This window comes from Dryas octopetala, chromosome 2, assembly GCF_963921425.1.
Source record: "Dryas octopetala chromosome 2, drDryOcto1.1, whole genome shotgun sequence".
Lineage (NCBI taxonomy): Eukaryota > Viridiplantae > Streptophyta > Magnoliopsida > Rosales > Rosaceae > Dryas > Dryas octopetala.
The window spans coordinates 27286703-27313472 of record NC_141367.1 but is presented as its reverse complement, the minus strand read 5'-3'; the positions used below and the strand labels follow the sequence as shown (position 1 = coordinate 27313472).

The 26770-nt window shown below is 39.3% G+C and overlaps 6 protein-coding genes across 7 annotated transcripts; 4 read left to right on the top strand and 2 right to left on the bottom strand.

Moving 5' to 3' along the window:
* Positions 1 to 1119: 1119 nt before the first annotated feature.
* LOC147295004 (Potassium transporter family protein) lies at positions 1120 to 7904 on the bottom strand. The gene is made up of 9 exons (XM_086230335.1): positions 7440 to 7904; positions 5844 to 6072; positions 5482 to 5730; positions 5004 to 5054; positions 4071 to 4331; positions 3072 to 3124; positions 2862 to 2976; positions 2482 to 2736; positions 1120 to 2227 (listed from the first exon to the last, which is right to left on the bottom strand). The coding sequence occupies exons 1-9, from the start codon at positions 7689 to 7691 to the stop codon at positions 1170 to 1172; spliced, it is 2523 nt and encodes an 840-aa protein (XP_086086461.1). The 5' UTR covers positions 7692 to 7904; the 3' UTR covers positions 1120 to 1169.
* Positions 7905 to 9914: 2010 nt separating this feature from the next.
* On the top strand, positions 9915 to 13619 carry RSZ21 (RS-containing zinc finger protein 21). Of its 2 annotated transcripts, XR_015120312.1 has the most exons (7): positions 9915 to 10057; positions 10297 to 10406; positions 10519 to 10607; positions 10968 to 11214; positions 11619 to 11747; positions 11946 to 12192; positions 12543 to 13619. XR_015120312.1 is itself a non-coding variant. In XM_086231598.1 (6 exons), exons 2-6 carry the CDS (start codon positions 10318 to 10320, stop codon positions 11950 to 11952), a joined length of 561 nt encoding a protein of 186 aa, XP_086087724.1. In that variant the 5' UTR covers positions 9915 to 10057; positions 10297 to 10317; the 3' UTR covers positions 11953 to 12274. The 2 variants fall into 2 exon arrangements, 1 of the variants encoding a protein (XP_086087724.1); XM_086231598.1 differs by lacking the exon at positions 12543 to 13619 and having other exon boundaries at positions 11946 to 12274.
* A 4029-nt stretch (positions 13620 to 17648) lies between these two features.
* LOC147295002 (uncharacterized) lies at positions 17649 to 19863 on the top strand. Its single transcript, XM_086234524.1, has 2 exons — positions 17649 to 17822; positions 18844 to 19863. Exons 1-2 carry the CDS (start codon positions 17761 to 17763, stop codon positions 19742 to 19744), a joined length of 963 nt encoding a protein of 320 aa, XP_086090650.1. The 5' UTR covers positions 17649 to 17760; the 3' UTR covers positions 19745 to 19863.
* A 356-nt stretch (positions 19864 to 20219) lies between these two features.
* On the top strand, positions 20220 to 21469 carry LOC147295001 (uncharacterized). Its single transcript, XM_086232005.1, has one exon. The coding sequence runs from the start codon at positions 20220 to 20222 to the stop codon at positions 21219 to 21221; it is 1002 nt and encodes a 333-aa protein (XP_086088131.1). The 3' UTR covers positions 21222 to 21469.
* A 196-nt stretch (positions 21470 to 21665) lies between these two features.
* On the top strand, positions 21666 to 22907 carry LOC147295000 (uncharacterized). Its single transcript, XM_086234523.1, has one exon. It carries the CDS (start codon positions 21780 to 21782, stop codon positions 22752 to 22754), a length of 975 nt encoding a protein of 324 aa, XP_086090649.1. The 5' UTR covers positions 21666 to 21779; the 3' UTR covers positions 22755 to 22907.
* A 490-nt stretch (positions 22908 to 23397) lies between these two features.
* On the bottom strand, positions 23398 to 25441 carry LOC147294999 (putative carotenoid cleavage dioxygenase 4, chloroplastic). Its single transcript, XM_086232773.1, has one exon. The coding sequence runs from the start codon at positions 25357 to 25359 to the stop codon at positions 23584 to 23586; it is 1776 nt and encodes a 591-aa protein (XP_086088899.1). The 5' UTR covers positions 25360 to 25441; the 3' UTR covers positions 23398 to 23583.
* Between the last annotated feature and the right edge of the window lie 1329 nt (positions 25442 to 26770).

The following is a 26770-nucleotide window of genomic DNA, read 5'->3' as shown; positions in this document are numbered from 1 at the left end:
CCAAATAAAAATGCATCCATATGTGTGTGGTAGCACTCTTCACTCTTATTTCAAATGACACCAAGCAAAGCTGTTACAACAACTACCTTGGGCCTTGAGCATTAGGCCTTGGGCCCTCACTTAACCAAATAAAAATGCATCCATATGTCGTGTGTGGTGGCACTCCACTCTTATTTCAAAGACATAAATTTAATTTAGACACATAACTATATAAGCTATTTCAACAGGGTCCATGAATTTTAAAATATTTCAAATATACACCCGATCTATTATCTAAATTGAAAAATGAATTTCTGTCCATTAATTCGTTGAGAGATCAGTTAAATGACAACTTGGCTTTTGCTGACTGGGATTAATTGGTGACGTGGCGCTATCTCAGCAAACATTTCCCGCCAAATGAGCGACACGGGCCTACAATTTAATAATAATAGAGAGAGAGAGACTTTGTGGGCCCGTGTCGCTCATTTCCCGCCAAATGAGCGACACAAGTCCACCTAACCCCTGACACAGGTCCATAAATTCATCATCTCTTTCTCGCTCGTTGAACACAAGTGAGAGATTTATATTCGAATTTGGGGGAAAACGTGATGTTTTTTGGAGACTAAATGGTCAAGAGAGCGTTCGACGAGCGGAAAAAATGTGATGGGTGTGTGGGCCCGTGTCAAGTGAACATGTGTTGCTCATTTGGCGGGAAATGTATGCTGAGTTGGTGCCACGTTGCCAATTAATCCCCGTTAGCAAAAGGCAAGCTGACATTTAACTGATCTTTCAATAAATTGATGGATGAAATTTCATTTTTCAATTTACATAATAAATCAGGTATATATTTGAAATATTTGAAAGTTCGTGGACCCCGTTAAAATAACATATATAGTTATGTGTCTAAATTGAATTTATGCCTATTTCAAATGACACCGAACAAAGCTGTTACAATAACTACCTTGGTTCAAGTTGAAAATGAAACCCTAAAACAAAGTGAAGGAAAGACAGAGACCATTTGTCAAGGCCGTAAAAACCAGCAAAGGATGAAACATGCATGTGGCAACAGGCAACCAATTTTGATGTGAGAATTCATTATTTGCGAAAATTATATAACAGTGTCTCACATAGAGGTTGCAATAGGCAGAAAATATCAATAAAATGGAGCAGTTGTGTATCAGGTAAGCAAATCATACCATATAAGTCATTCTCACTTCAATGATATTCATGTGAGGTACACTCATATTTCCAGCACCTGCTCTACAGTTCCTCCTCAAGAATGCATAGAAGTAGTTTATGACTAGCTTCTTAAAGAAAAAGGACTTCTTCTTTGCCCTCACTTCTCCATGTGCAAGCAAATAAGTAAATCCCGAATCCATTGCTTCTCGAAGAGCTGAGAGCTCATACTCTAGACTTGGGTCTTCATCTGATGACATCATACTAGATGGCAATGCTGTACCAGTAGCACTTTCTTCTGAGGTAGGTGAAGTTCCCTCCTTGTGGAATCTTCCATCACGCATCAATGGAATCTTAAGTTCCTCAATCCCATCACCTCTTGGGACTCCAGAATCCGTCATCACCGAAACAGTTTCAGTGTCTGAGTCATTTAAATTGCTCTCCAAAGCAAGATCTTGTGCCTCCCTCCTCAAAAACTTCTCCAGACTTTCAACAAGAAGTCTCTCAAATGCATGGTGATCTTCCTTCCGAACATCTTTGTAACCATATCGGGCAATACAACGGAACATATGGTAGTCTTTTGGGCAAATTCTTCGAAACAGAAACCTTTCTTCCTGAGGGACCACTGGGACTGGCACATACTTAATGCAAACAACAACTATAACAGAGTGGATAGCTGGTAGGCTAAGAAGGAATTGCCCAAGAATGGATGGGATGCCTTGGACAAGCTCACTATACAACAATCCAATTCCTGGGACTCTCACGGTCCCTAATGTAGAGCCAAGCTCAGTCATGAAGTCCATGGATATCTTCTCCCTGACCTCACTTTGGTACTTCAACACACTCCCATAGTTCCAAATGTACATCACACAGAGGAAGCAAGTAGCAAAAACAAGTGGCAGCCAACCACCATCCCAAAATTTTGATAAAACCGCAGACAAGTAGATAAGCTCTACAGATCCGAATACAAGTGGGAAACACAAGGCAAGAAACAAGTTGGTCTGCCAAATGAGAATCAGTACAAGTGTCACCAAGGTGGTGGTCACTATCATGACACCAACTTCAGCTATGCCTGCACGAACAAAATATACTTGCATTAGCAAATTTACCATTACAGGATTAGAGTTGGTAATAGTTAGCTCAACTCCAGTCCAATTCAGAAGAAAACTCATTATTATTATTGTGAAGGATACAAGCATCAGTATCCCAGTAGCATTTGAAAATTCTAGATATTCAGGTGTTGAGGGAAAACAAACGTCAATTAAAATCAAAGACTATATTTTGCGTTCTGACAAAAATTAACAGAAGGATAGGAAGATAGTTAACCATATGCATTGGCAATCTCTGTGGTGCTCTGAAAGATGGCAACTACAACTATGCACATGACCATCAAAAACCAATTGATAACAGGGATGTAAATTTGGCCCATTTGCCTCCTTGAGGTGTGAACTATCTTCAACCTTGGGAAGCATCCAAGAGCCATAGATTGTTTAACACATGAAAATGTAGCAGATATCATTGCTTGGCTGGCAATCATTGCAGCAAGGGTGGCTACCACAAGGACTGGCCAGAAAAGACTATCTGTTTGTTCACAAAGATTCAGGGACTTGAAGTATCAAAATGAGGTGTCAAATTCAAAGAGACTTTATTTAACAATTAGAGTGGAATTGAAAAGAATAGGTAGCCATGTTGTTGTCAAGTGTCACCTGGCACAGAATCATAGAATACTCTAGATGTAGACTGAGGGTGTTTCATCAGATAAGCAGCTTGGCCCATGTAAGCAAAGATAAGGCAGGGGAACACCACAAAAGTGAAGGCAATCTGTGCAAGATGTATAGATTACAGGAGGATTTTGATAAAACAAAATTTATGAAGCTATTCTTCAAGGGAGAGATAAAGGTTATGCATTGGCCAACCTGTATTGCTGGTACAGAGAAATGTCCTAGATCAGCAAACATAGCTTCGGCTCCTGCAATAGCATAACCAAAGATGTATTTGAATATGAATAAATCCATAATACAAATTGTAAAAGGAAGAATAAATGGCTATCTAATAATAACAATCTTATTCTTGGGCTCTGCCAACAGAACAGGCACATGACAGTTATAAAAGGGTTTTAACAACTTCCAGAAAAATCAAATTCCTGCTTTACATCACTGCCAGATGTGCAATGTTGATAATTTTTCAACACCCTATAACATTTCTACAAGGAATCTAAGTGGAAAGAACTATTGAGGCCAGCAGAGCTAGTTCAGTTGCAACAGCCAGCAGATTATCCTACAAATATGTCAACTTGGTCTTCACGAAGGTAAAATAAAACAGAATATAGTTCGATTCAAACCAGCTATAAGAGTTTGTTTGGTTAATCTAAAAATTCCAGAAGGTATCCTGGCCATCAGATTTGCCATATTTATTTTCTGGTGCTTATTATCACAGTTGTGATTGCAGTAATCAGTCTTTCATCTGTCAAGCTTGAGCTAAATGGACAAAATTTTCAAATATACAATAGATTTTAGATTCCAACTTCAAGAAATTTGCTTAATCATGTATACAAAAACAGGTCTTATGATACACAAGAAGTAACGGTAGCAAGTGTATCTGCCGATTTATCACGCTTCTAAAATTAGTTAATGTTTTCTTGCCAATTATTTGGCATGCTATGTTTTCATTTTGCCAATCTGGCCCCATACATTCAAACAAAAATTCACCTTATCAATGATCCAAATTGACAATTTAGCAACATAAAATGCTAAATCATTTGGCAAGAGAACACTACCCTCTAAAATTAAAAGCAAATGTGAGAATTGTATCTGTTTTAGTTAGAGAAGATGGTCGTCTCTCTCATCTGGTAGAGGTACTCAGAAAATATTGCCAGTCTACGCTGCACTTCTCAAGGTTTTAAATGTGAGATATACCTGTTATACACAGAACACAACCACCAAGAGCAAACCACGCTTCTCTATCGTTCTTCTTGAAGAAAAAATAAATATAAGCAGGATTGAATGCCCTCAGGACAGTGACATCATGCTTCACCAGATTGTAAATTCCAATAGATCCCAGAGAGAGAAACCACAAAGCAAGTATAGGAGAAAACATGACACCCACTTTACCAGTCCCAAACTGCTGTATGCTGAACAATACCACGAGGATTATGATTGAAACAACAACCACAGCATCTGTAACAAAAACAATTAGATTATGGGCCATAATGTCCCAAATGCAATTATTGGTTATCATGTGTCTTAGCTTGGTATGCATTGTTTCCTTAACAGCTTCAGCTTTGGGGTCTAATGGTTGTCTAACATGGTATCTGAGCCTTGTTTGTAAGAGGTCCTAGGTTCAAAACCTCCACTTCACATTCCCCACTTCTTTGTTAGTTTGCAATGTGTAAGGTGGGGCTACACTTATATGTCTCTCTACATGCAGGTATTAGCTTGATATGCATTTTTGGCCCATTCCCTAATATCTTAAGCTCTTGAGATTTAGTGGTTGTCTAACAATGTGCTGTGGCACATATTACAAAGAAAACAACAAATTTCAAAATTAGATTTTTCAGGTAGTCTGGCAGGTTCAAGATGTACAACTGTCTATGATCTATACCCAGTGCCTCATAAAAAGCATGCTGCCCTTGGGAAATGAATGGGCCACCTAATAAACTTCAGTTTGATATCAACACAGTTACTAAGTATGTATGTCATTAAGATGTGATATGAAAAGAATGGAAACTGTTCCATCCACGCTCATAACTCATTATGATCATTCATTCATTCCAGCTTTTCAATTCTATCCTAGAAAAGTTTATTAATCAAATGAACCACAGATACTTGAAAGGGAAAATAAATACCCACTTGTACCAAATTCTGGCACTTGACCCTCCAGGCCACTCACAGCAGACATCACTGCAACCACCAAAAAGAAGAAACGCATCAGTATACTCCTACACAGATAAAACGTTATCATTCTATACTTCATCTATAAATGACTGTGTACATTATTGCAGTTCGCAAGTCTGATGAAAAGATTTTACTTCCAGAGTAATATGATAACGTTTATGAAGGGATGCCTAATTATGGTTGCTTGTCTAAGAAGAGGAAGAGGAAGAAGAAGCTAGCATAATCCCTGGCTGTTAATGTCATTTCCTATCTATATAACAATCTGGCTTACCCAGTGTTAAGAAGAAAATATCATTTAATTACAGCTTAAACTATTTTTTGGTTGAGTACATGTAGGTTCTAGCTATGCCAAAGATATAAAGTCTGGAATATTAGAAATATTCACATTCATGCCATGAATTTTCCAGCTGCTCGAGCATGTCCATCCATGTACCTGATATCGCTGGAGTTAGAATACCATCTCCTATAATCATTGAAGTTCCCATCAAAACAAACAACAAGAGGAGAGTTTTCAAGGATGATCTCTTTTCTAAAGCATCTTTTATACGCAAAGCCCTTTTCAACTCTGGTGTGGGCAACCTTAGCCTAAAACTTGAGATGTGTTCATCAGCTGGCTGACGATTTGGCAGCATATTAACCTTTGCATACCTGCATATCAGTGAGTACAATGCAAATGTTCCTCCTACAATTGGAAGCATGCATGGTGTTTGGGTTAACACACACACACATATATATATAACCAGATTACTGGCAACTAAGAAGGAGAAAAAAAAAATTGATAAGAGAAATACGTACCTTCTCCATTATCATTGGCTTTGAGAACTACAAAAACATATTTTGCTAAAGGTAAAATTGCAATTGTGTACATCACTAGTGATAAAGCTCCCAGGATGTCAACTTCTGACTCAATTGGCACCCTGCTGAACACATCAGTAAAGACATATAAAGGGCTTGTGCCCATGTCACCATAGACCACACCGAGAGTTTGGAACGCTAAAGCAATAGTGCTCCAGGTAGAGGGATCCTGTTTAGTAAATAAAGGTTAGTAAGACATGGATAGTAGAATTTGGAAGGGTGGGGGAGATGAATAGATATACTACGTACACTTCAGCAGAGTGTAACTTCTTACACTATAGTATTAAGACAAACTAATTTTGGCTGCAGAAATGTAGTAGGTGTCTGTTAGTGCAACCAGACTCACGCTTTTTGAATACCTTGTCATTGTATCTGGAACTCTTGAATAATCAGAAAGCTTTTGACCTCTAATTTAATTTACTTCCAGATCCACGTATTGTTACATACAGAGGAAATGAAAGTAAGCATGTCAGTTTCTCCATACTATGGCACACATATAAGGATGATATTAAATTTAGTTGCTGTAACTTTAAAGCCAACTTGCTCTCAAATCCTGATTCAGCTGATATACGATCTTTAACTAAGATTCACAAGTTGCTCCCTCTTGCATAGACAACCTTTTACAAAATTTACTTGAGTACTGTTTACTTGTTGTAACAAATTTACCTTAATTGTGAAGGATATGTTAGTCTATGGATTCCACAAGCCAGATTAATTGTTCTTGGCTACACTGCCAAAGCTAAAACCTCTCACATATCCAGGAAACTCTTAGGTCCCAAACATGTGTAAATCATAGTAAATAATCAAATAAACATCTGTTAAGTTATAATTGCTCCCAAAAGATTAATATGATAGGAAATGGGCACAATAGTGTATATCTAGCGCAATGCAACAAAACACTCATCATTGTGAACCTAATGCAGATTCACACATGCAGAACAGAGGAAATTCCGAGGACTGGGGTCACCAAATATCCAATCAAAGACCTCGTACACAAGTAACACAACCAAGCTGGGATACCATTTCAATTTACTGTTATTTTCACAAACTTAAACAGATAAAAAGGGGCCCAGGTACATGAAGCTGAACACAATACAACACACACTAACAAAATCATGCAGCAACAGCGGAAAAACTGCTGAAGAAATTGATACTTGATGTCACTTCAATCACTCCATTTGCATATCTCGATACACTGGTAGGCATGAATGCCAAATTGGCAATATCCCATCTTCTTAAAGGTCAAATAATCAAACACAAATTACAAAAAAACTAACAAATTGACCCCCCCCCCCCCCCCCCCCTCTTTTTGTCAAAACTAATAATTTCCTTTCCAGCTTTCAGATTATACTTTGCTCCAAATATACAAAAATCTTACACCATGTTAAATTGTTAATGAATCTAAAAAGAACTAACACAACAAAGAAAAAAATTGAAAACACTAATGGGCAATAGCACATGCATAACAAGAACTAATACACAAAAGTACTAAATTCACAAAATTTTAAGAAACTTAGATATAGTAATTGTGTTCACCGTTTTATGGTGGCCATCAGCCCCAGCAATCTCCATGGCTTCAACATCAAAAGAATCAACTCTCTTGGGCTTCTTGACAAGCCTCCTCCGGAGAGATCCATACCCTTCTCTACCTCCTCCATTCTCAGAAGGCAGTGAAAATGGAAGTGACTCCGTGTCCACTTCGCTCCCATCAACCCACCTCGAGTCAGTACTCCCACTTCTTGCCATCAATCCTTCACTTCTCTCTTCAATCTCACCTTGTTCTTCCATGTCTACACAAATCCTTCAAAACCCACATGCACAAAATCTCGCTTCGTTTGATTTAGCTATGGTTTCAGTTTCCACTAGCAGTCTGGAAAAATGGGATGTGGTGTGGGGTCCTGAGCTCCAATAATTGCCTGTGAAATTTATTGTTTTGGGTTTATGCTCATTAGAGCTTGAAAACCACTGATAACGGCAACGACAAAGGACAATGATCAGAGTTACGAGTTGGAAATGAGCATTGTTACGAGGAGTGACAACAAAACATCCTTTTATCTCCGTTGCCTTTTCGGTTAAATGAGTAGATGGATAACTCTTATTGGTCCATACCATATCTTTATTACTTTTTTCTTTATTTTAATATATATCTCCTATGAATATAATTTTTTTTATTAGTATTATTATTTTTGTTTACTTTGGTCTGAGCACTGCAATGCGAAATAAAATTCATTTGGGACATATTTCAATCGATTCAACCTTAACTAGTTTATTAAGTTTTAAATTTACTAATAAAAGAGCATTATTTGCGCTCATATAAAATATGCAATTTCATGCATTTACATCTTGTGGAGTGTAAATAAAATGATTTAATGTTAATTGTTGGATTCAATCCAATAGCTGATAATCATATATAATCATATATTTTAATTGTTGGGATTACCTTATTACAAAACTACATATGGGATATGTGAAATTGAACAACAAAATAAATTTTCCCTGTTTAATGATGCCAAATGAGATGACAAATATGACATAAGCAAACTTAGTATTTAGTTGCTTAACCAACTGATTTCCCTACAATGCTGGCATTTTTTTGGGATCTGGATCTTCTATTCTACCGCTAATATTTTACTATTCATATTCACTTTTTTTAGTGAAAATTGTAATTACAATATTGATGAGTGCACTAAAGTTAATTTATTAACAAATTAATAATAAGTTAATTATTCTTTTGAGCCCACCACATGACTAATAACATAATTATAACTGTTCATTTATTAGATCAAACTTCCAATATCATAATTGTAAAAAATTAACTAAATAATAAATTATTTAGTCATGAAGTGAAGCCTAAAAAATAAACGGTTTAAATTATGAGATTACAACGTGGTTGTTCAAAAGGGTGATTAGTTTAGTATTAATCTACTAACCAATTAGTATTAAAATATTTTTGTTATAATATTATACTAAATTACTTAAAAAAAACAAAAGAAAGATGGTTAAGAAATATAATCTTAACCTGCGAGTCGCCAAATGACAATCATATATGACCTGGTGATGACAATTGTATTTAGATATTATAAAAATTATGAATATTTTGAGCAAAATTTACTTTTTAGAAATGTAAAAATGAGTGTGTTGATGAATTTATTGAATGTAAGTAAAAATAATTTCTTCCGAATTCAAACTTCATAATATACATTTTATTTTTAGGGTGCTAAATAAAACATTTTGCATTGGAGATGCTTTATTTAGTTTTGGGCACGTTAACTTGGTAATAGTTATGAGAACTTGACCTTAACTCGAGGTCAGATAGGCCAATACACTTAATTAGTGTGATGGGCTTGATATTTAGCGTAACAATAATGTTGGGGATATTACATTTTTTTGGTATGGAGATATTATATTTTAATACCACATTGTATATTATTTATCTAATAAAAGTTAATCTACTTATATTCGCGGATCATACATTTTCAATTAGAGAGATAATATATAATGTAGTACCAAAATGTGGTCTTTTAAAATTATTTTAAGTCACTACATGACTTATTACATGCTTTGTACTTTACTTTAGAGCGTTTTTTTTTTTCCACATTGGATTACAAAATGCAATGTTGGAAGTTGAATAATGAACTAATAAAGTACAAAAATTGACTTGCAAATTGAACACTATAAGGAAACCTGAAATTCTTGACCATGGGAGGCAGGACCACATTGACCGTTCCGTTACATTACATATTCTCGCAAGGCGCTTATTCGGATCTTCCACACTGACCACAGCCGAGAAAGAGAATCATATGTCATGTGTCGCACGGATTGTGGCTCTGCCACTACACTAAAACGAGATGTCGTTTAGTTGATATTAGAAGGCCGGGATTGAGAATCAAGGTCAAATTGTTTTATAGGAAGCCCAAAGAGTGGGCCAGTGTGGGCCTGGGCCCAATGTTCTGACGCTTATAATGTAAGCCTTACGGTCACAACTCACAAGTAAAAGAGGAATATACAAGCTCTATAAAACCAAGCAGGAATTCAAAAGCAAACTAGTTTTTAGGGTTTATTCTAGTTCTGCGATTTCGCGCGCAGAGCACCAATTCTCTTTTTCTACTCGGTCCGATCGATCATCTTTCACAAACCCTAGGGATTTCTCCAAGGTAAGCTTCAATGCTCGCTCTCTCTCTCTCTCTCTATAACTCTCTATCTGTCTCTCTCTGCCTCTCTGTGTGTGTCTCTCTCGACTGTAAAATCGCGAATCAAACCTTCGATTCTGTTTGTTTCGACGTAAAGTAGTTGGATGAATTTCTGGGAAAAGTTCGATTTGTTCCGGAGGTTACAGGGAAAGAAAAGTGTTTTTGTTCGCTGACTTTTGCTTTTATTAATATTTTTTTATTAGGTTGAAAGTGGTATCGCGACCATGACTCGGGTTTATGTTGGGAATTTGGATCCTCGAGTGAGTGACAGGGATCTTGAAGATGAATTTCGGATGTTCGGTGTTCTTCTCAGGTTTTTGTACTAAATACTTTATTCCTTTTCATTGTTTGAATTGTTCAGAATTATTTTTTAGGGTTGAAGAGACTTAATTTCTGTTGGTCTTTTACAATAAAATTGATGACAGTGTATGGGTTGCTCGAAGACCACCAGGATATGCATTTGTTGAATTTGACGATCGCAGGGATGCTCTGGATGCAGTTCAAGCGTTGGATGGTTTGTCAACATTCCTACTCCAATTTTATCTTTTGACCTTATTTTTTGGTTGTATGTGTTCATTTAGTTTTGGTGCAAAAGGCCTTTCCTTTTGTACTAAATTATATTTTCAGATGTCTGTTATTAATCTTCAACTTGGCATGTCCGTTATCATCAGTCTATCTTTGTTATAGAAAGATGTTGAGGCGCATGCAATAGACATGTCCACACCTTCCATAGATGGATTTGGTAATGTGTTTGAGTTATGTGATTGTATGACCATCACCATCATTATCTATTTATTCCTGCTTGAGATTTCATTGTTTCCAACCATCAAACGCTCAGTTTATATCTCCCATTCGGCCATTCCTGTTTATACAGGAAAAAATGGTTGGCGCGTGGAGCTTTCTCACAACTCTAAGGGTGGTGGTGGCGGCCGTGGTGGTGGTGGTGGACGTGGGCGTGGTGGGGGTGAGGACTTAAAGTGCTATGAGTGTGGTGAACCTGGTCATTTTGCTCGAGAATGTCGCTTACGCGTTGGTTCACGAGCATTGGGTAGTGGAAGGCACCGAAGTCCTTCCCCTCGCCGGCTCCGCAGAAGTCCCAGTTATGATGGTTATGGGCGCAGGTTCGTCAAATGCTTTTATATTTGTTTTGCTCTGTAACGCGTACATCTTGTGTTAGCAAATAATGCTTTCTTGATTTCGATTACCAGCTTACTTTCCACTTTATGCAATTCAGTTGAGTGTTTGACTGGCCTTGAGGATTGACTTAATTTGTATCTTTTTTGTCTTCCTTGAACTCCGCACTTCACTGTGCCCATATTGGGCTCTGTTTTCCAGCTCACTCAGAGATTAGATATGACAAAGTGGAACTTGTTATATTTTATAAATTATTGTGATTTGACCCAAATTATTTTTCTGTACTAATTGCCCTGTGGCTGTCAAGTTTGATGGTTTGGAACAAAAGAAGTCCTAATGTTTGTTGACTTTGGGATTAAAATTTTACACTTAAAATTTTATGTTGTGGTAGGAGTTATAGTCCGCGCAGGAGAAGATCTCCTCCTCGACGCCGTAGCGTAACGCCTCCTCGACGTGGACGCACCTACAGCAGGTCTCCTCGCTATCGCCATGCTCGTCGTGTTTCTCCTTATGCCAATGGGTAAGTCATGGCTGTACAAAGAGTGCTGTTTCTGTTTACAAAATAATGAAAATAAAAGCTTGAGCAAGTAAATGTATTTTGGATGGTATAACTTGTTAAAATCATTTTGAGTGTTGTATTTTAATGCTTATTTTTTTGTTGTTGATTTCTAATTTTTTATATGTAAGCCCAAGCTCATGTGTTTACTTGTCTTTGCAGGGATTAAGCTTGAATGTGTGGAGCAAATGCTGGATGACCTGGAAAGGATGATATATGTGCTATAATGTAGTTCTGATAGGTTGGTTGAACTGAAGAGAATCATGTTAGATATGTTGATGTTGTGACAATGGATTTTGTTAGAAACTTGGGTTTTGATGGCTTCTACAAATTGTTTTGGCCGCCAAAAGGGGTGCCTTGGACACCGTTTTGCATCGGCTTTCTCGCTTCAGCTTACTGAAACTTAGAGGTCCCTCTTCTACTTTTAAGTTGCCATATTATTTTTGTTGATATATATTTTTATGTGAACTTGTTCTTGTGGTTAGATTTCATTGTTTGCATTTAGAGGTTCCTAAAAAGTTTACTTGTTTTTATTTGAGGTATGATTTTCGGCTAAAACAGCTTTGTTTCGCCGCTTTCTGCATCTTAGTGCAAATGGTTCTCATCTCTGCCTTCACCAGAGTCTTCTACTTGTCGTTGCTCCTGCATATTGTTCAGTGAAACTGGAATATCCAGAAACATTGGTTATTTGGTTGCATACGGCACTTTTTTATTGCTTACTTCTGCGACATAGCTTTCTGAATAAACTTTTTTTGTTAGCTGGTTCAAGAAGATGAAGCTGTTCATCGCCTTCTCCATCTCTGCACCTCTGCACATCGTCTACTTGTTGAGTTGTCTGCACATTTGTCTGCTTGTTTTACTTTGAGAAACCTGGCTGCATCTGACCATATAGAGTGTCATCGTCGTCAACAATGCTTCTGTCATAGTAAGACCATTACTTCTTAGTTCTCTACTAGCTGGTTGAAGAATGTGAAGCTGTTTGTTGCTCTATTGGTTTTCCTCTAACAAGTCTGGTTATCATTGGTTGAAGTGAGCATCCATGGTAGTAATTTTAGAGGGTACTTAGTAATGTTGGTTAATCTACTCTCCAAGTCAACATGAACTGGGGATCTTTTTCACTTGTGGAGTCCGTCTCATACCCATCAGTCGCGACTGGCCTTGGAAATCATTTTGTTGTGGTACTCAATTTTTTCTACACAGTTCTTCCAACCACACACGGCTAGTTTATATAGGATGTTAATCTGTGTGGCTAGTTTAAAATAGGATGTTAATCATTACCATGTCTGTGATTTGGTAAAGCTTGTTGAATTTGCTTTACCCAACAACTGAGTTCATCATTGGTGGTTATCGCCCATGTCAAAGCTGTTTAGCTTGTGCATCGTCATGCCTCAAATGGCTTAATGTCGGCTGATGTCTCCTTCCTCCCTTCCCTTGGCGTGTAGATGTAGGTACTAGAGGAGCAATTCTTATTTTCTTTCTATGTGTTTAATTGTATTTTCCTTAAGTCAATTGTAAATTAATCTGTCAATCCGGTTTGGAGTAGGCAAATAAAAAAAAAAATTCGTTGATTATCTTAATACTATATATGACGGCCAGGGTGTTTCTGTTTATGAGGTTACCCTTTTCACCCTGTGACTAGTTATTCATGTAAACGGAAAAAACCAATTGACAATGTGAACAATCTCATCGAATTGAGGAAAAATTATTTTCTCTTGAGTGAGACTGAGGGAGGGAGTTGATAAATCCTGAAAGTTTGAAGCGTGGGAATCATAGAGAACGGCTTGGGATTTTAGGTTATGAAACTATACTATTTATTACACACATTACTATCGTCTCTAATTTCTTGTTGGTTATTTGATTTCCATTAAGTTTTTATATAAATAGATTGTTTCTTTAATGTTTTAGCAATTATTTAAGACTACCGTAATGGCTTAAATTAAAATAGAACTTGCAATAAGTCAAGGAATTGGTGGCTCGGTGTTGAGGAATGGACCAAGTTGCTAATGGATGAGAAACATCTGTAACATCCATTGGATCTAGACTAATGAGGAACATTAGTTCCATTGATGGAGTGATTAACAAGTTTGATGCCCCTGACCATTAAACTTAATCGCATAATTAGTCGGGTATTGCAATAATTAAGAATCCATTACTTTATTGTATAATTTACTTGGGGGTCAAGTGAAATGCTGATCTGATTATAAAAAGAAAAGTTAAATGTTGAAACACTGTTTCAAACCTTAGTCAGTCAACTACCACTGAGCACGACAAAAAAAAGAATGATAAAGATAATGAAATGCACCAACTAGACATATATCATTCTCGATTACAATATTACTGGGAGTCTGGGAGGTACCATATATACAGAAGAGGAAGGAGCACAAGATCCATAGCATTCATTCAGACTTTTTAGTGGTGCAACTGACGAAATGGAGAACCCAAAAGAGGAGAAGCCACGCACGCTTTCTAGGTACATTTAGGATAATCAGATCAGCCATAGAAATCCCTTTTAGAAATCCCAGTTTCATAATCTTCAGAGTCATTACCTCATTTCCTCTATTTTGCATGATGATAGTGCCAAGGTTGCCATATAAGCTGCAGCCAAATTTGGTCATTTCCCAGTTCATTTCCCACTCCAACCCTCTTATATCTACTACAGCATGGTTTCTAGATGTGGCCATTCGAGCTCTGAAAGAGATTCTTTTTCACCTGCTCAACTTCCTCATTGCAGTCAACAATCTATACCAGTACTGGGAGGTCAAAGGGTCTCCGAGATCTTCTACAAAACCCCATCACCACAAAAAGGTGGCGTGGGCCTCTATATACATTCTTATTCATGTCCCTCATCTCCAATATTTCATTCCATGCTATTGTATGGTGGTATGATGCAGGTCCATTAAGTTCAGTAAGAAATAAGTTCTTGCAGTCATTGTATTTCATAATTCTTTTTGCTGCCCACGTGAAATGGACAGAGTACAGTGGCTGGTGGAACCTAGCTGCTGTTGTTTCGGTTTTAGAAGAGAAGAGAGGATTTGGAGCCTTTTCAACCTCATCACAGTCAACCTCATTTGAAGGTTTGTTTTGATGCTTCTGTACTATGTTTGGCGCATAGGCTTGTTTCTCCTCTTAAGGAGATGGGATTTTTCAAGTAGAATTGCATCTGTTTTGGTTGACAAAAGCCACTTGTATTTGGGGATTGTTATGAATTGGGTGGTTTTGACGGTTTATTACTATGATTGTAAGAATCGCAGTAGAGAGGAGAAGGCTGCTGCCATAGAAGAAGAAAAAGGGCAGAAGCCACACTTTCTAGCACCTTTGGCATAATCAGATCAGCCCTTGAAATCCCTTTTAGAAATCCCAGTTTCATAATCTTCACATTCATTACCTCCTTACCTCCATTTTTCATGTTGATAGTGCCAAGATTGCCTTATAACCTGCAGCCTACTTTGCTCATGGAGGTATCATATCGGCTAAGACGGCTTGAATTCCACTCCCACCCACTGATATCTGCTGCAGGATGGATTCTAAATGGGATCATTCAAGTTCTTCTGACGCTTGTTTATGATCTGGTCAGCTTCCTCAGTGCAGCCACCGCCATTTACTCGTTCTCAAAAATCTATACCAGTGGCAGGTCTCAAAGGGTCTCCGAGATCTTCTTCAAAACCCCATCCCCAAAAGGTGGGGTGGGCCTCTATCTACATTCTTATTCACGTCCCTCTTCACCAATTCTTCATTGGATGCTCTTAACGTTTTGCTTGATGCAAGTCCATTATGTTCAGTAACAAATAAGTACTCGCAGCCATTAAATTTCATAGTTTATGTTGCTGCCTTTGCTAAGTTCGTAGAGTACACTGCCTGGTGGAATGTGGCTGTTGTTGTTTCGGTTTTAGAGGGGAAGACAGGATTTGGAGCCTATTCAAGCTCATCACAGTTAAGCAAAGGAAGCAGAGTACGAGGGTTCATTTTTGCTGCTTCTATACTCAGTTTGGCGTCTAGGCATGCCTATCCTCATTCCAAGATGGAGATTTTCAAGTAGACTTACATATGATTTCCTTGACCGAGGCTCGATATGTTTGGCGAAGGTACTGAATTGGGTGGCTTGCACGGTTTATTACCATGATTGCAAGAATCGCCATAGAAGAAGATAAAGGAAATGCAGCAGTCGATGCAAATGTGCCATAGAAGATCATTGTAAATTATGTATTTTTCACTTTGCTTGCATATGATGCTTACAATCTGCAAACCATAATGGTTTGGGGACATCACTCTTGTAATACTGTGAAGTGTGAAGCGTGAACATCTTCTCGTAATTTCTACAACAGAACCCTTGGGGTGTGTCCCGAAGGGTCACTGGGCTTTATTGAGAGAGTAGTGTTTCTAAGAAAATGAACTCAATACCTTATCTTGGATTACCCTACCCACTGCTATGCTTTACTTCTGTTTTTTTTACGGGCAATCAGGATTCATAGTTAAACTTTTTTACTATTATTATTATTTGAAACAAAGTCAATGGTTTGGATGCTACTCTCTGTTACCTTCCTCCCTCCCTCTGTTCTGTTTTCGGTTAACTATAAAATCTTTCTCCAAAAGTTCCTGGTTGAAATATCAATATAATAAACTTAATCTGCTAAGATGCCTCTGACCATTATATTAAGATTAATCGCTCAATTAGTGGACATTGCAATAATCAAGAATCCATTACTTCATTCTATATTCTACTTGGGGATCAAGTGAAATGCTGAACTGATTTAAAAAAAGAAAAGTCAAATATTTGAAACATTGTTTCAAACCTTACTCAGTCAATGACCATTGAGCAAAGCAAAAGAAGAATTGGTAAAGGACATGAAAAGCACCAGATAGACATGTACCATTGATATATACTGAAGAGGAAGGCGTGCAAGATCCACAGCTTTCATTCAGACTTTTGAGTTGTGCAACAGACGAAATGGAGAAGCCACACATTTTAGGCACCTTTGGGATAATCAGATCAGCCATAGATATCCCTTTTAGAAATCCCAGTTTCATAACCTTCACATTCATTACCACCTTTCCTCTGCTTTGCCTGATGATGGTGCCAAGACTGCCTTATAACCTGCAGCCAAATAGGGTCATGGAGGCATCATTTCAGCTAACAATGCTCTTTTTGAACTCCAACGCACTAATATCTGCTACAGGATGGGTTCTGGAGGTGGCCATTCAACTTCTGAAGGAGATTGTTTTTCACCTGCTCAACTTCCTCATTGCAGTCACAGTCATTTACTCTGCCTCAATAATCTATACCACTGGGAGGTCAAAGGGTCTCCGAGATCTTCTACAAAATCCCATCACCAAAAATAGTTGGTGTGGGCCTCTACTTACATTCTTATACATGTCTCTGGTGTCCAATTTTTTATGGGATGATGCAGGTCCATTAAGTTCAGTAAGAAATAAGTACTTGCAGCCATTGCATTTCATAATTTATGTTGCTGCCCATATGATATGGGTAGAGTATATTAGGTTGTGGAACGTGGGTGGTGTTGTTTCGGTTTTAGAGGAGAAGAGAAGATTTGGAGCCTTTGCAACCTCATCACAGTTAAGCAGAGGAAACAGAGTAAGAGGGTTTGTTTTTATGCTTCTCTACACTGTTTGGCGTCTAGGCTTGCCTACCCCCCTAATGAGATGGGGTTTTGTAAGTGGAATTGCATATTATTTGGTTTACAGAAGCCTCTTGTGTTAGGGGAAGTTTTGAATTGAGGTTGATGAATTGGGTTTTGAAAATTAGGTAGCAAAGTGAAAACTGACATATACTTCCAAGGGTGCAAACTGTAATTAGTCCTAAATTTTTAGATCTATTGATGCAGTTAGCAAGACGGCACACAGTCTGAGTCAACTCCACCGCCAATGGCCCCACCAATATTCATTAGACTTGGACCATCAAGAAAGACTTGATGTTCACTTAGGTCTCCATTGTGTTTGGATCGAGCTTGGAAGTGAAAGCATGGAGATGGAAAGCAGACTTATGATGAAGAATCAGAAGCTGGAAGCCTTTGATATCTGTTTGTGGGTAAACCCACACCGATCCAACAGCCAATCCTGGCTGGACACGTGGCTGATCAGACTTTGACCTCCACATCATCACTGCCCAGCACTTCCTCCGCCAGCTCGGACCGGATCTCCATGTCGGGTCCACCATGTTCGGCCCGGGCCGAACCGATGATCTTCCAGGGGATTGAGTGCCACGGTCATTCCAGTTCGGCTCGGCTCGGCACCGAAGTGACCTCCTTTCGAGTTCTAACGTCGGCCAATTAGGGCTCGGAGGGACCCTTATCTCTCGGGTCGGCTCGGTCTGGAATCTCATGCCCGATCCGATCACACATAGACTTCATGTATACGCATAAGGACATGTGTTCGGCTCGGCTCGGCTCTCCGCCGCCATTCCCGGGAAGATCACGTTGGGGTGAACCGCCACACTTGAATGCACCTGACACAAATCTTCTGACAGATAGAATGTCCAGTCTGCATTCATGGCTACTGGGGCAGTTTGCCTAAACCTTCCAACCTTGCATTTAATGAAGCATTCATTGCAGCATTGAATGCTGAGGAGATGAGCAGCTATGCATGCAACTAGCTCTGACCAGGCAGGTGGGTCACTGGCAACCATTCGTTCATAAATGCAGGTAATTTACTCATGAAGTTTTCCTTTGCTTATATATATCAACCCATATGTGCAAAACCACTACTATGGATCTACCCACAAACACTTAACACAAAAAATTTCCCACTCACCAAGGAGCTTACCCAACTTGCTGAGAATAACCCAGAACATTTGCCTTGTTCTTCCTGTTCTCCCAAGTTCATCCTCTGCTCTTCCTCATCCACCATCAAACACCATCACTGATTTCATCATCGGAGCGTGTTTGGCTGGTACCACACCGGTCCATCTCCTTTGATCTTGTTTCTTTTGCAGGAAGATCTCAATCAATATCCACTTCATCATCCAGCAAAGCATCTGATCAGCCAGATCAGCGTTTCTAAGTTGTTGCATCTACCTCACGAGAATTTGCATCAACAATATCCTCAGAAAAGCTGTTACAATCTCTGCCAGAAACATCAACTTCTTCATCTTCACGATTCTCACCTCCCTCCCTCTGTTCTGTTTCTTGGTTTACTATGAATATTTTCTTCAGTATTTCCTGGTTGAAATATCAGAAATTGCAGAGCAACCCCCTGGTTACTTCAACTATGATTGGCCAATACCATTTGACATAACCAGTAAAGTGAAGAAAGGGTTAGATGATGAGTTGATTCAGCTAGGTCTTCTCTATCTGGTGCCTCTCCATCTCCTAGAGCTCTGCACCGTGCTCGTGATTGTTGATTTGGCATCAAAGATATATACAGAAGAGAGACCAATGACTCTCAAGGAGATGGTGCATAAACCCTTTGAAAATGCAAAACTGAAGGGCACTTTTATTACATCTGTCTATGTTCTTTTCTTGTCAACTTGTACTCTCCTCGGATTGATATGGTTAGCAACAGCCTATTTTGTTGTCTTGAGGAACTTCTTGTATGATGGGTTCTTTGCTGTACTGTGTGGTGCAGCATTTGTTGCACTGCTTACTATGTATTTGGCATGGAGTTCTGTATGGCATATGAGTGTTGTGATTTCAATTTTAGAGGGGATACATGGAAGTGAGGCATTAGCTCTAGCAACATATTTTAGCAGAGGTAGTGAGCGGCGAGGGCTTCTTTTGATGCTTATTTTCTTTTCTTGGGGAGTATGTCTAAGGTTGCCATGCCTCTATATCGGTTGCTACAAAAGAGAGAATGGAATTGTTGCACAGATTAGCTTGTTCTGCTTGGGGAATGCGTTGAAGTGGGTTGTCTGCATGGTGTATTTCTATGATTGCAAGAACCGGGCTTTAGAGAAAAATGAAGATGTTGATAATGAAGCAGGAATAGAGGTGAATCCTGTTGATGAATAAGCACTACAGGCAAACTCCAAAGCACAGCTAGAAACTGCAACAAGTTCACTTCATCAGTTTACACATTATGCAGATATATGTAGTATTGTTATTCCACGTTATGTAGATTACATCTTCTAGCTAACCTTGTAATGTTTTTGTTTTTGGTTTAGGTTTTAATTAATCATGTATCAGTTTACTTGGAAAAGTTTCACATCAATTTGGTATATACTTAAACAGAATTTATATATGCTGTTGTCATGCATACAAAGTTCCATATAGATTCGCTGTTTAAATGCTAACCACAGTGAAAGGCGCAGGGTTTTGACATATTCCTCCCACATCAATGTCAGGTATCCAATCATTGTCAAATACCAACCAAACCAATGACCTGATGCCCACTTTATTTAATGCGAAAGGCTTCTTCTCACTGCCTTGTGAAATCCTTTTATACAACCTCTACAAGTTAACTCCCTGCTTAATTTGTAGCAAAGCTATGGAAAAAAGCCACAACATACTGAAGCAAAAGCTAGGATTCTTTGACATACTCAAAGTAGCTCTCCTTTTAATCTGCAAGAATCACAACTTTATTGTACTCACCTTTCTTACCTCTCTACCCCTCTTCTGCTTTTCAGTTTACTATGAATTGCTCCTCCAAAGAACCCAGGTTCAAATCTCAGAATTCGTAAAACAACATCTTGGTTACTTCGACCACAATTTGCCAATACTGCTCCATACTAGCTCAAGAATGGTCCAGACGTACTCTACCAACTTGATTCAACTGGGATTTCTCTATCTGGTACCTCTTCATCTCCTTGAGCTTTGCACTGTTTTCGTGATCGTTGATTTGGCATCAAAGATACATGTACAAGGAAAAACGACATTCAGGGAGATAGTTGGCAGCTTTGTTACTACCAAAGCTCAATTTAGAGGCCCTCTTGTCACATCCATCTGGGTCCTTTGCTTGTCTACTTGTACGGTTTTGGGATCAATATGGTTAGTATCAATCTACTATGTTATATTGAGGAACTTGGGGTATAATCTGTACTTTATTGTGTTATATAGAGCAGCTTGTATGGCACTGGTAGCAAAGTACTTGGAATTGAGCGCATTGTGGAACATGAGTATTGTGATTTCAATATTGGAGAATGCTCATGGGGCTAATGCACTGATGCTCTCAGAGTATTATCTAAGCAAAGATAGGGAGTGGCAAGGACATCTTTTCACGCTTGTTTTCTGTGTTTGGGGACTTGGATTAAGGTTGTCATGCCTCTTTTTTAAGTGCTATGAAAGAGGAAGTGGAATTGTTGCTCAGAGTAGCCTTTTCTGCGTGGTTAATGTTATGAAGTGGGTCACCTACATGATTTATTTCTACAACTGTAAAAAGCAGATTTTAGAGAAGAAGGCTGAAGGGGAAATAGGGATAGCAGTTGAGAAGTATAATCAAAGAACAGAGAAAACAGGACCCAGTATTTCAAGTTCAATCAATGTCTCTTGAGCACAAGTAGCACAAGTAGCTGCACAACAACTCCAATAATACTCTTTAAGACTAGTAAGCAAAAATTATCTCAAATGACTAGACAAGCTGTTGTATTGTCTCATCGGAGTGTTTATATGTACAACAATCTACAGTAACAAAAACAGCGATTGCATATCTTTTTCATAGAAATGTAAACAAACGTCAATTAGACATTTTTAAGGTTAACCTTTCTTTTGTTGTTGGGGTAAGAAACAAAGTCAAGGTTAACAAAACAATGGCTTAATTGGATGCTACTGTATATCGAACACCATGCTCTTGGGGTCTATGGTAAATTAACATATCAAGAAAGACTTGATGTTCATTTAGAAAGTCTTGAGTCAAGTCCAACCCTGACCCCCCCATTGGTGTTCATATTTGACTGCGATCATCAAGAAAGACTTGATATTCATTTAGATAGTCAAGTCCACCCCTGACCCCCCATCGGTGTTCATATTTGACTGCGATCATCAAGAAAGACTTGATATTCATTTAGAAAGTCTCGATTGTGTTTGTTGGATTCAGCTTGGAAGTGAAAGCATGGAGATGGACTCCAACATTATCATGAAGAACCAGAAGCTGGAAGCCTTTGATATTCTCAGAAAATCTCTTACAATCTCTGCCACAAACATCAACTTCTTCATCTTCACAATTCTCACCTCCCTTCCTCTCTTCTGTTTCTTGGTTTACTACGAATCTTTTCTCCAAAAATTCCTGGTAGATGTCTCAGAAGTTCTAAACCAACCCCACCATGGTTACTTAGATCGCTTCAACTCTTGGTTAGTACCATTTGATCTAAGCAGAAAATTCACCAAAGAGTTTCCTGATGAGTTGATCCAACTGGGTCTTCTCTATCTTGTGCCTCTCCATCTCCTAGAGCTCAGCACCGTGCTTGTGATTGTCAATTTGGGATCGAAGATATACACAGAAGAGAGACCAATGACTCTCAAGGAGATGGCACACAACCCTTTCGAAAAAACAAGACTGAAGGGCACTTTTATTACATCTCTCTATGTTCTTGTCTTGTCAACTTGTACTCTGCTCGGATTGATATGGTTGGCAACAACCTACTATGTTGTCTTCAGTTTCTTCATGCATCATGTGTTCTTTGCTGTATGGTCTTTTCCAGGAATTGTAGGACTGCTAGCAATGTATTTGGCATTGAGTGCTATGTGCAATATGAGTCTTGTGATTTCAATATTGGAGGGGTTACACTTACATGGAACCAAGGCATTGGCTCTATCAATATATTTTAGCTGTGGTAATGAGTGTAGAGGGCTTATTTTGATGCTGATTTTCTTTGTTTGGGAAGTGGGTTTAAGGTTGCCATGTCTCTATATTGGCTGCTATGAAAGAGAGAATAGTATTGGCCTTGTTGCACAGATTGGGTTGCTCTGCTTTGGGAAGGTGGTCAAGTGGGTGGCCTGTATGATATATTTCTATGATTGCAAGAACAGGGCTTTAGAGAAGAGGTTGATGATGAAGGGTAAGAAGAGAGCTGTTGTAAGCTGTTGATGAATTATAAGCACTACAACCAATTTCCACTTTATATAGATTATTTAACTGAGTCTTCTAGCTCAATTTGGTAACAGTTTTTTTTCTTAATTAATCATGTATTCCTTGGGAAATTTTGATATAAATTTGGAATATAACTTGGACCTTGGGATTTATATCTTCTGTTGTCTTGCATATAACTCTCTGATGGATGCCATGTGGGAGAAGGCACACCTTGTGCTCTCCGCATATAAGATAGGGTGGATATATGTGTAAGAGGCCTCATTACGATTAATATGGATAAGTGGATCCCACATCTAGCATTTAAGCAGTGTTAAAGATGTGATTCACTATTTATAGCAACAAAAACTTCACAATTTGCTTGTCAAATGATCAATGGATTCATCTGTATCAATCAGTATGTACGTTTGAGGAACTTGTGTATGCCCTACATTTTAGGGTGTTGTACACGAAACTGAGGTGGGCCGTGGGCGGAGAGATGTGGTACCAAGGTGTTGCAAAAAAAAAACATAATATAAATAATTTTGGAAAACACTGTTGGCACTCCAAAAAAGTGCAGAATGATTTTTTTGAAGGGCCAATACTATCACCCATAATTTTACTCAAAATATAATAAACAGCTTTAATTGTAAGTATTTACAAATCAACATACAATAGTTGGTATCAGTTAATTATTGGTTTAATAATAATTTTTCTACAATAACAAGATATCTAAGATCCCCTTTCTTACAGAAAAAAAAAATAAAAAATTATTGTTGGTAGATATAAGAAACTAGATATGATCTATGTAACGTTTACTATGTATGTTGGTAAACGGGGACGCACGAAACTACAACTTGTTGAGGTCGCTTTCCTTGACAAACAGTCCATGAAAACCATAAGGCACCCGGCGAGGCAGCTTCACCTCCGCCACAATATCAAGCTGAGACGACTTGGCGTCCATCACCAAAAACGTCGATTCTCCTTTCCTCTCATCATGAACATACGACACCAAATACCCGTCGTCCTCCTCCGCCTCCGGGTTCTCGGGCTCCCTCGCCACGAAAAACGGCTCGCCCCCGTAGCAACCCGGTCCGTACATCCGGCTCGCCACCGTGCACTCCTTGTGCTCCGCGTTGGACACGTCCAACTTCACCACCCCCGATATCTTAGGCATTGGATCACCCACAGCAGCATACACGAACCTGTTCTTCCTCGCCACGTACGCCGGGTTGATCACTGAGAAGTCCAGATTTCGAGTGGACAAGGGTTGCCTCGTCACGAGGCCCGTCTTGAGGTCAATCCTCACCTTCTCCACCAGCGCGTGGACCAGCTCCATTCTCTCTAAAGTGTGTTCTGGCGACAAAATATTGGGCGCGATCATCACGATCGCGTCCTCGCGGTCTTCGTCATCATCCCACGCATTGATCGCGTGTATGATGTTGAAACCGGGAACCTCGAACCACCTCATCTCGGACTCGTCTTTCGCGTATCGGGGGATCACTCCGATTCTCGGCACTTTGGAGGGGTTCAACCCCACCGGCGATCCTCCCTCGGCGATCATTCCCATGGGATTCATACCGATCTGTATCTCTGTGAATATGGCGTATTTCTTGGTGATTGCGAAGTCGTGGAGGAAGCTCGGACTGGCCATGGAGAATATCGGCACGTCCGGTTGCTTCGCTCCGTTTGGATCGAACCGGAAGTAGGTCAGAAATGGAGGCATTGGACTGTATTTAAAAGCGAAGGCCTCGCCGGTGTTTGGATCGATCTTCGGATGCGCCGTCATGCTCATCGAAAGCTTACCGTCAAAATCATGGCGTCCGAGGGTTTCGATATCTCCGTTGGGTGTTAAACGCACCGTATAAGGAAGGTCGGACTCGCCGAGCGCGTAGAGACGGTTGCCGAAGAAAGCCAAGCTAGTATTGGCGAGACCAATGCCGTTGGCCGGGTTGTACTGACCCGTGAAGATCCGGGCAGCGGAGAGAGCGCCACGTGTCGCGGAGGCGGTGAGGCCGTTGAAGCCGGAGAAGACGTTGGGGAGAAGAGGGTAGCCTGCTTGGCGCTCCACGGTGTACTTGTAAGTCTTGACGAAGCGGGTGCAGAGCAGGGCTCGGCCTCCGGAGATTTTGATGGAGTGGAGCATGCCGTCGCCGTCGAAGAGGTGGTAGGGCCCACGAGGGAGGAACTGTGGGTTGGGCCCATTGCGGATGTAGGCGCCGTCGAGGCAGGGTGGTAGGGAGCCGTGTATGACCTGGCACTCGGTTGGGGGAAGCTCGTCGAGGACTGGAGCGAAGTTGTTGGAGAGCACGTGCTTTGGGTCGACTGAAGGCCGCAGTGGAGGGTCTACGAAGCTGTTTATCAAGTCGTCCAAAGTCTTCAAGATGGCTGCGCCTACTGTTGGCTCTGCGACTGCCTTTGCCCGAGTAGTTCGTGGGGCGTCATCAGCTTTTTTTCTTGCTAGTGGTGGAGTCTTTGGAGCTGGTGGTGGGGTTGATGAGGGTTTTTCTTCAATGCTAACAGAGGAGACACTTAGAGAATTAGGCACATACGCAGAAGAAATGGGACTGAGTTTGGGGGGGGTTATGGGAAATGTGGACAGAAAAGAGGAAGACAAAGCATCCATGTCCTTGTTCCAATGGGAACAGAAGAAGAGAGAATGAGGTCCTGCAATGGCAGTTGGTCGGAGGAAATAAAGGGCGTGGGGATATTTATTAGCAGAGTGAGAAGGAAAGGAAAGTAGCCCAGCCACACCTAAAGCAGCTACAGGGACCACATTCTGCAATATCTACATCTCCATTCTTACACTTGCCAAATGAATGGCTCAGAGTTAACCGGTACCTTTCATTATTCATATCCCAGAGCTGGATTTCACTGTTTTTGGATGGTTTGTTTTGGCCTCAAACATACTTTTAGATTAGCAGAAGGGAAAACGCGCGATATTAAGTCCTTCTACTATGGCGTTACCCATAATTTGGGACTCAAACCCATTTTTATCACCAAACAGTGTAATAATTTTGGTTTTGAACACTCTAAGACCCAATTAAATTATGCTTAATATCGATCAAGTGATGATTAATATATACCATTGATTTTATTTGAACGAAATTTTTAATATAAGATTAATATTGAATATATTTGAATATTTTTAATTTTATCATCCAAATTATAATTTTTGTATTTTTCTTTATCAAATTGTCTGGTATTTTTCAATGTTTAAAATGCATAAAAACGGTAAATACAACACAATTTATTTTATTTCATAATACAAACGATGACAAACACAAAAAGGAAATCACACTGACCGCTCAACCAAATACTAGAACGAAGACATAAATTAAACAACAACAAAACTCAACAAAACTCATCCATGACATTCTTCAGTGGTACCCATAGGTTTAGGGCGAATCGCGAACGTGGGCGTAAACATTTTTATAATTATATCAATATGAGATCTTCTTTTGAGTTTCACAATCGTCACACGGTTGAATTGTCTTCCCGCATGTGCATGAAACTGGGTCTTTTGGCTATGGTGCATGATATATATATATATAATTTTGGGAATATGGGTATTGGAGGGTTTGTGAGATTTTTTTAAGTGTTTTTCTAGAATTTTTGGAATTTTTACAGACTTTTAATTAATTTCTATGATTTTTTTTTTTTGCATAAATTCAATTTAGACACATAACTATATATGCTATTTCAACGGGGTCCACGAATTTTCAAATATTTCAAATATACACCTGATTTATTATGTAAATTAAAAAATGAAATTTCGTCCATCAATTTATTGAGAGATCAGTTAAATGTCAGCTTGCCTTTTGCTAACGGGGATTAATTGGCGACGTGGCACCAACTCAGCATATATTTCCCGCCAAATGAGCAACACATGTCCACTTGACACGAGCCCACACACCCATCACCTCTTTATCGCTCGTCGAACGCTCTCCTGACCATTTAGTCTCCAAAAAATATCACGTTTTTCCCCAAATTCGAATATAAATCTCTCACTTGTGTTCAACGAGCGAGAAAGAGAT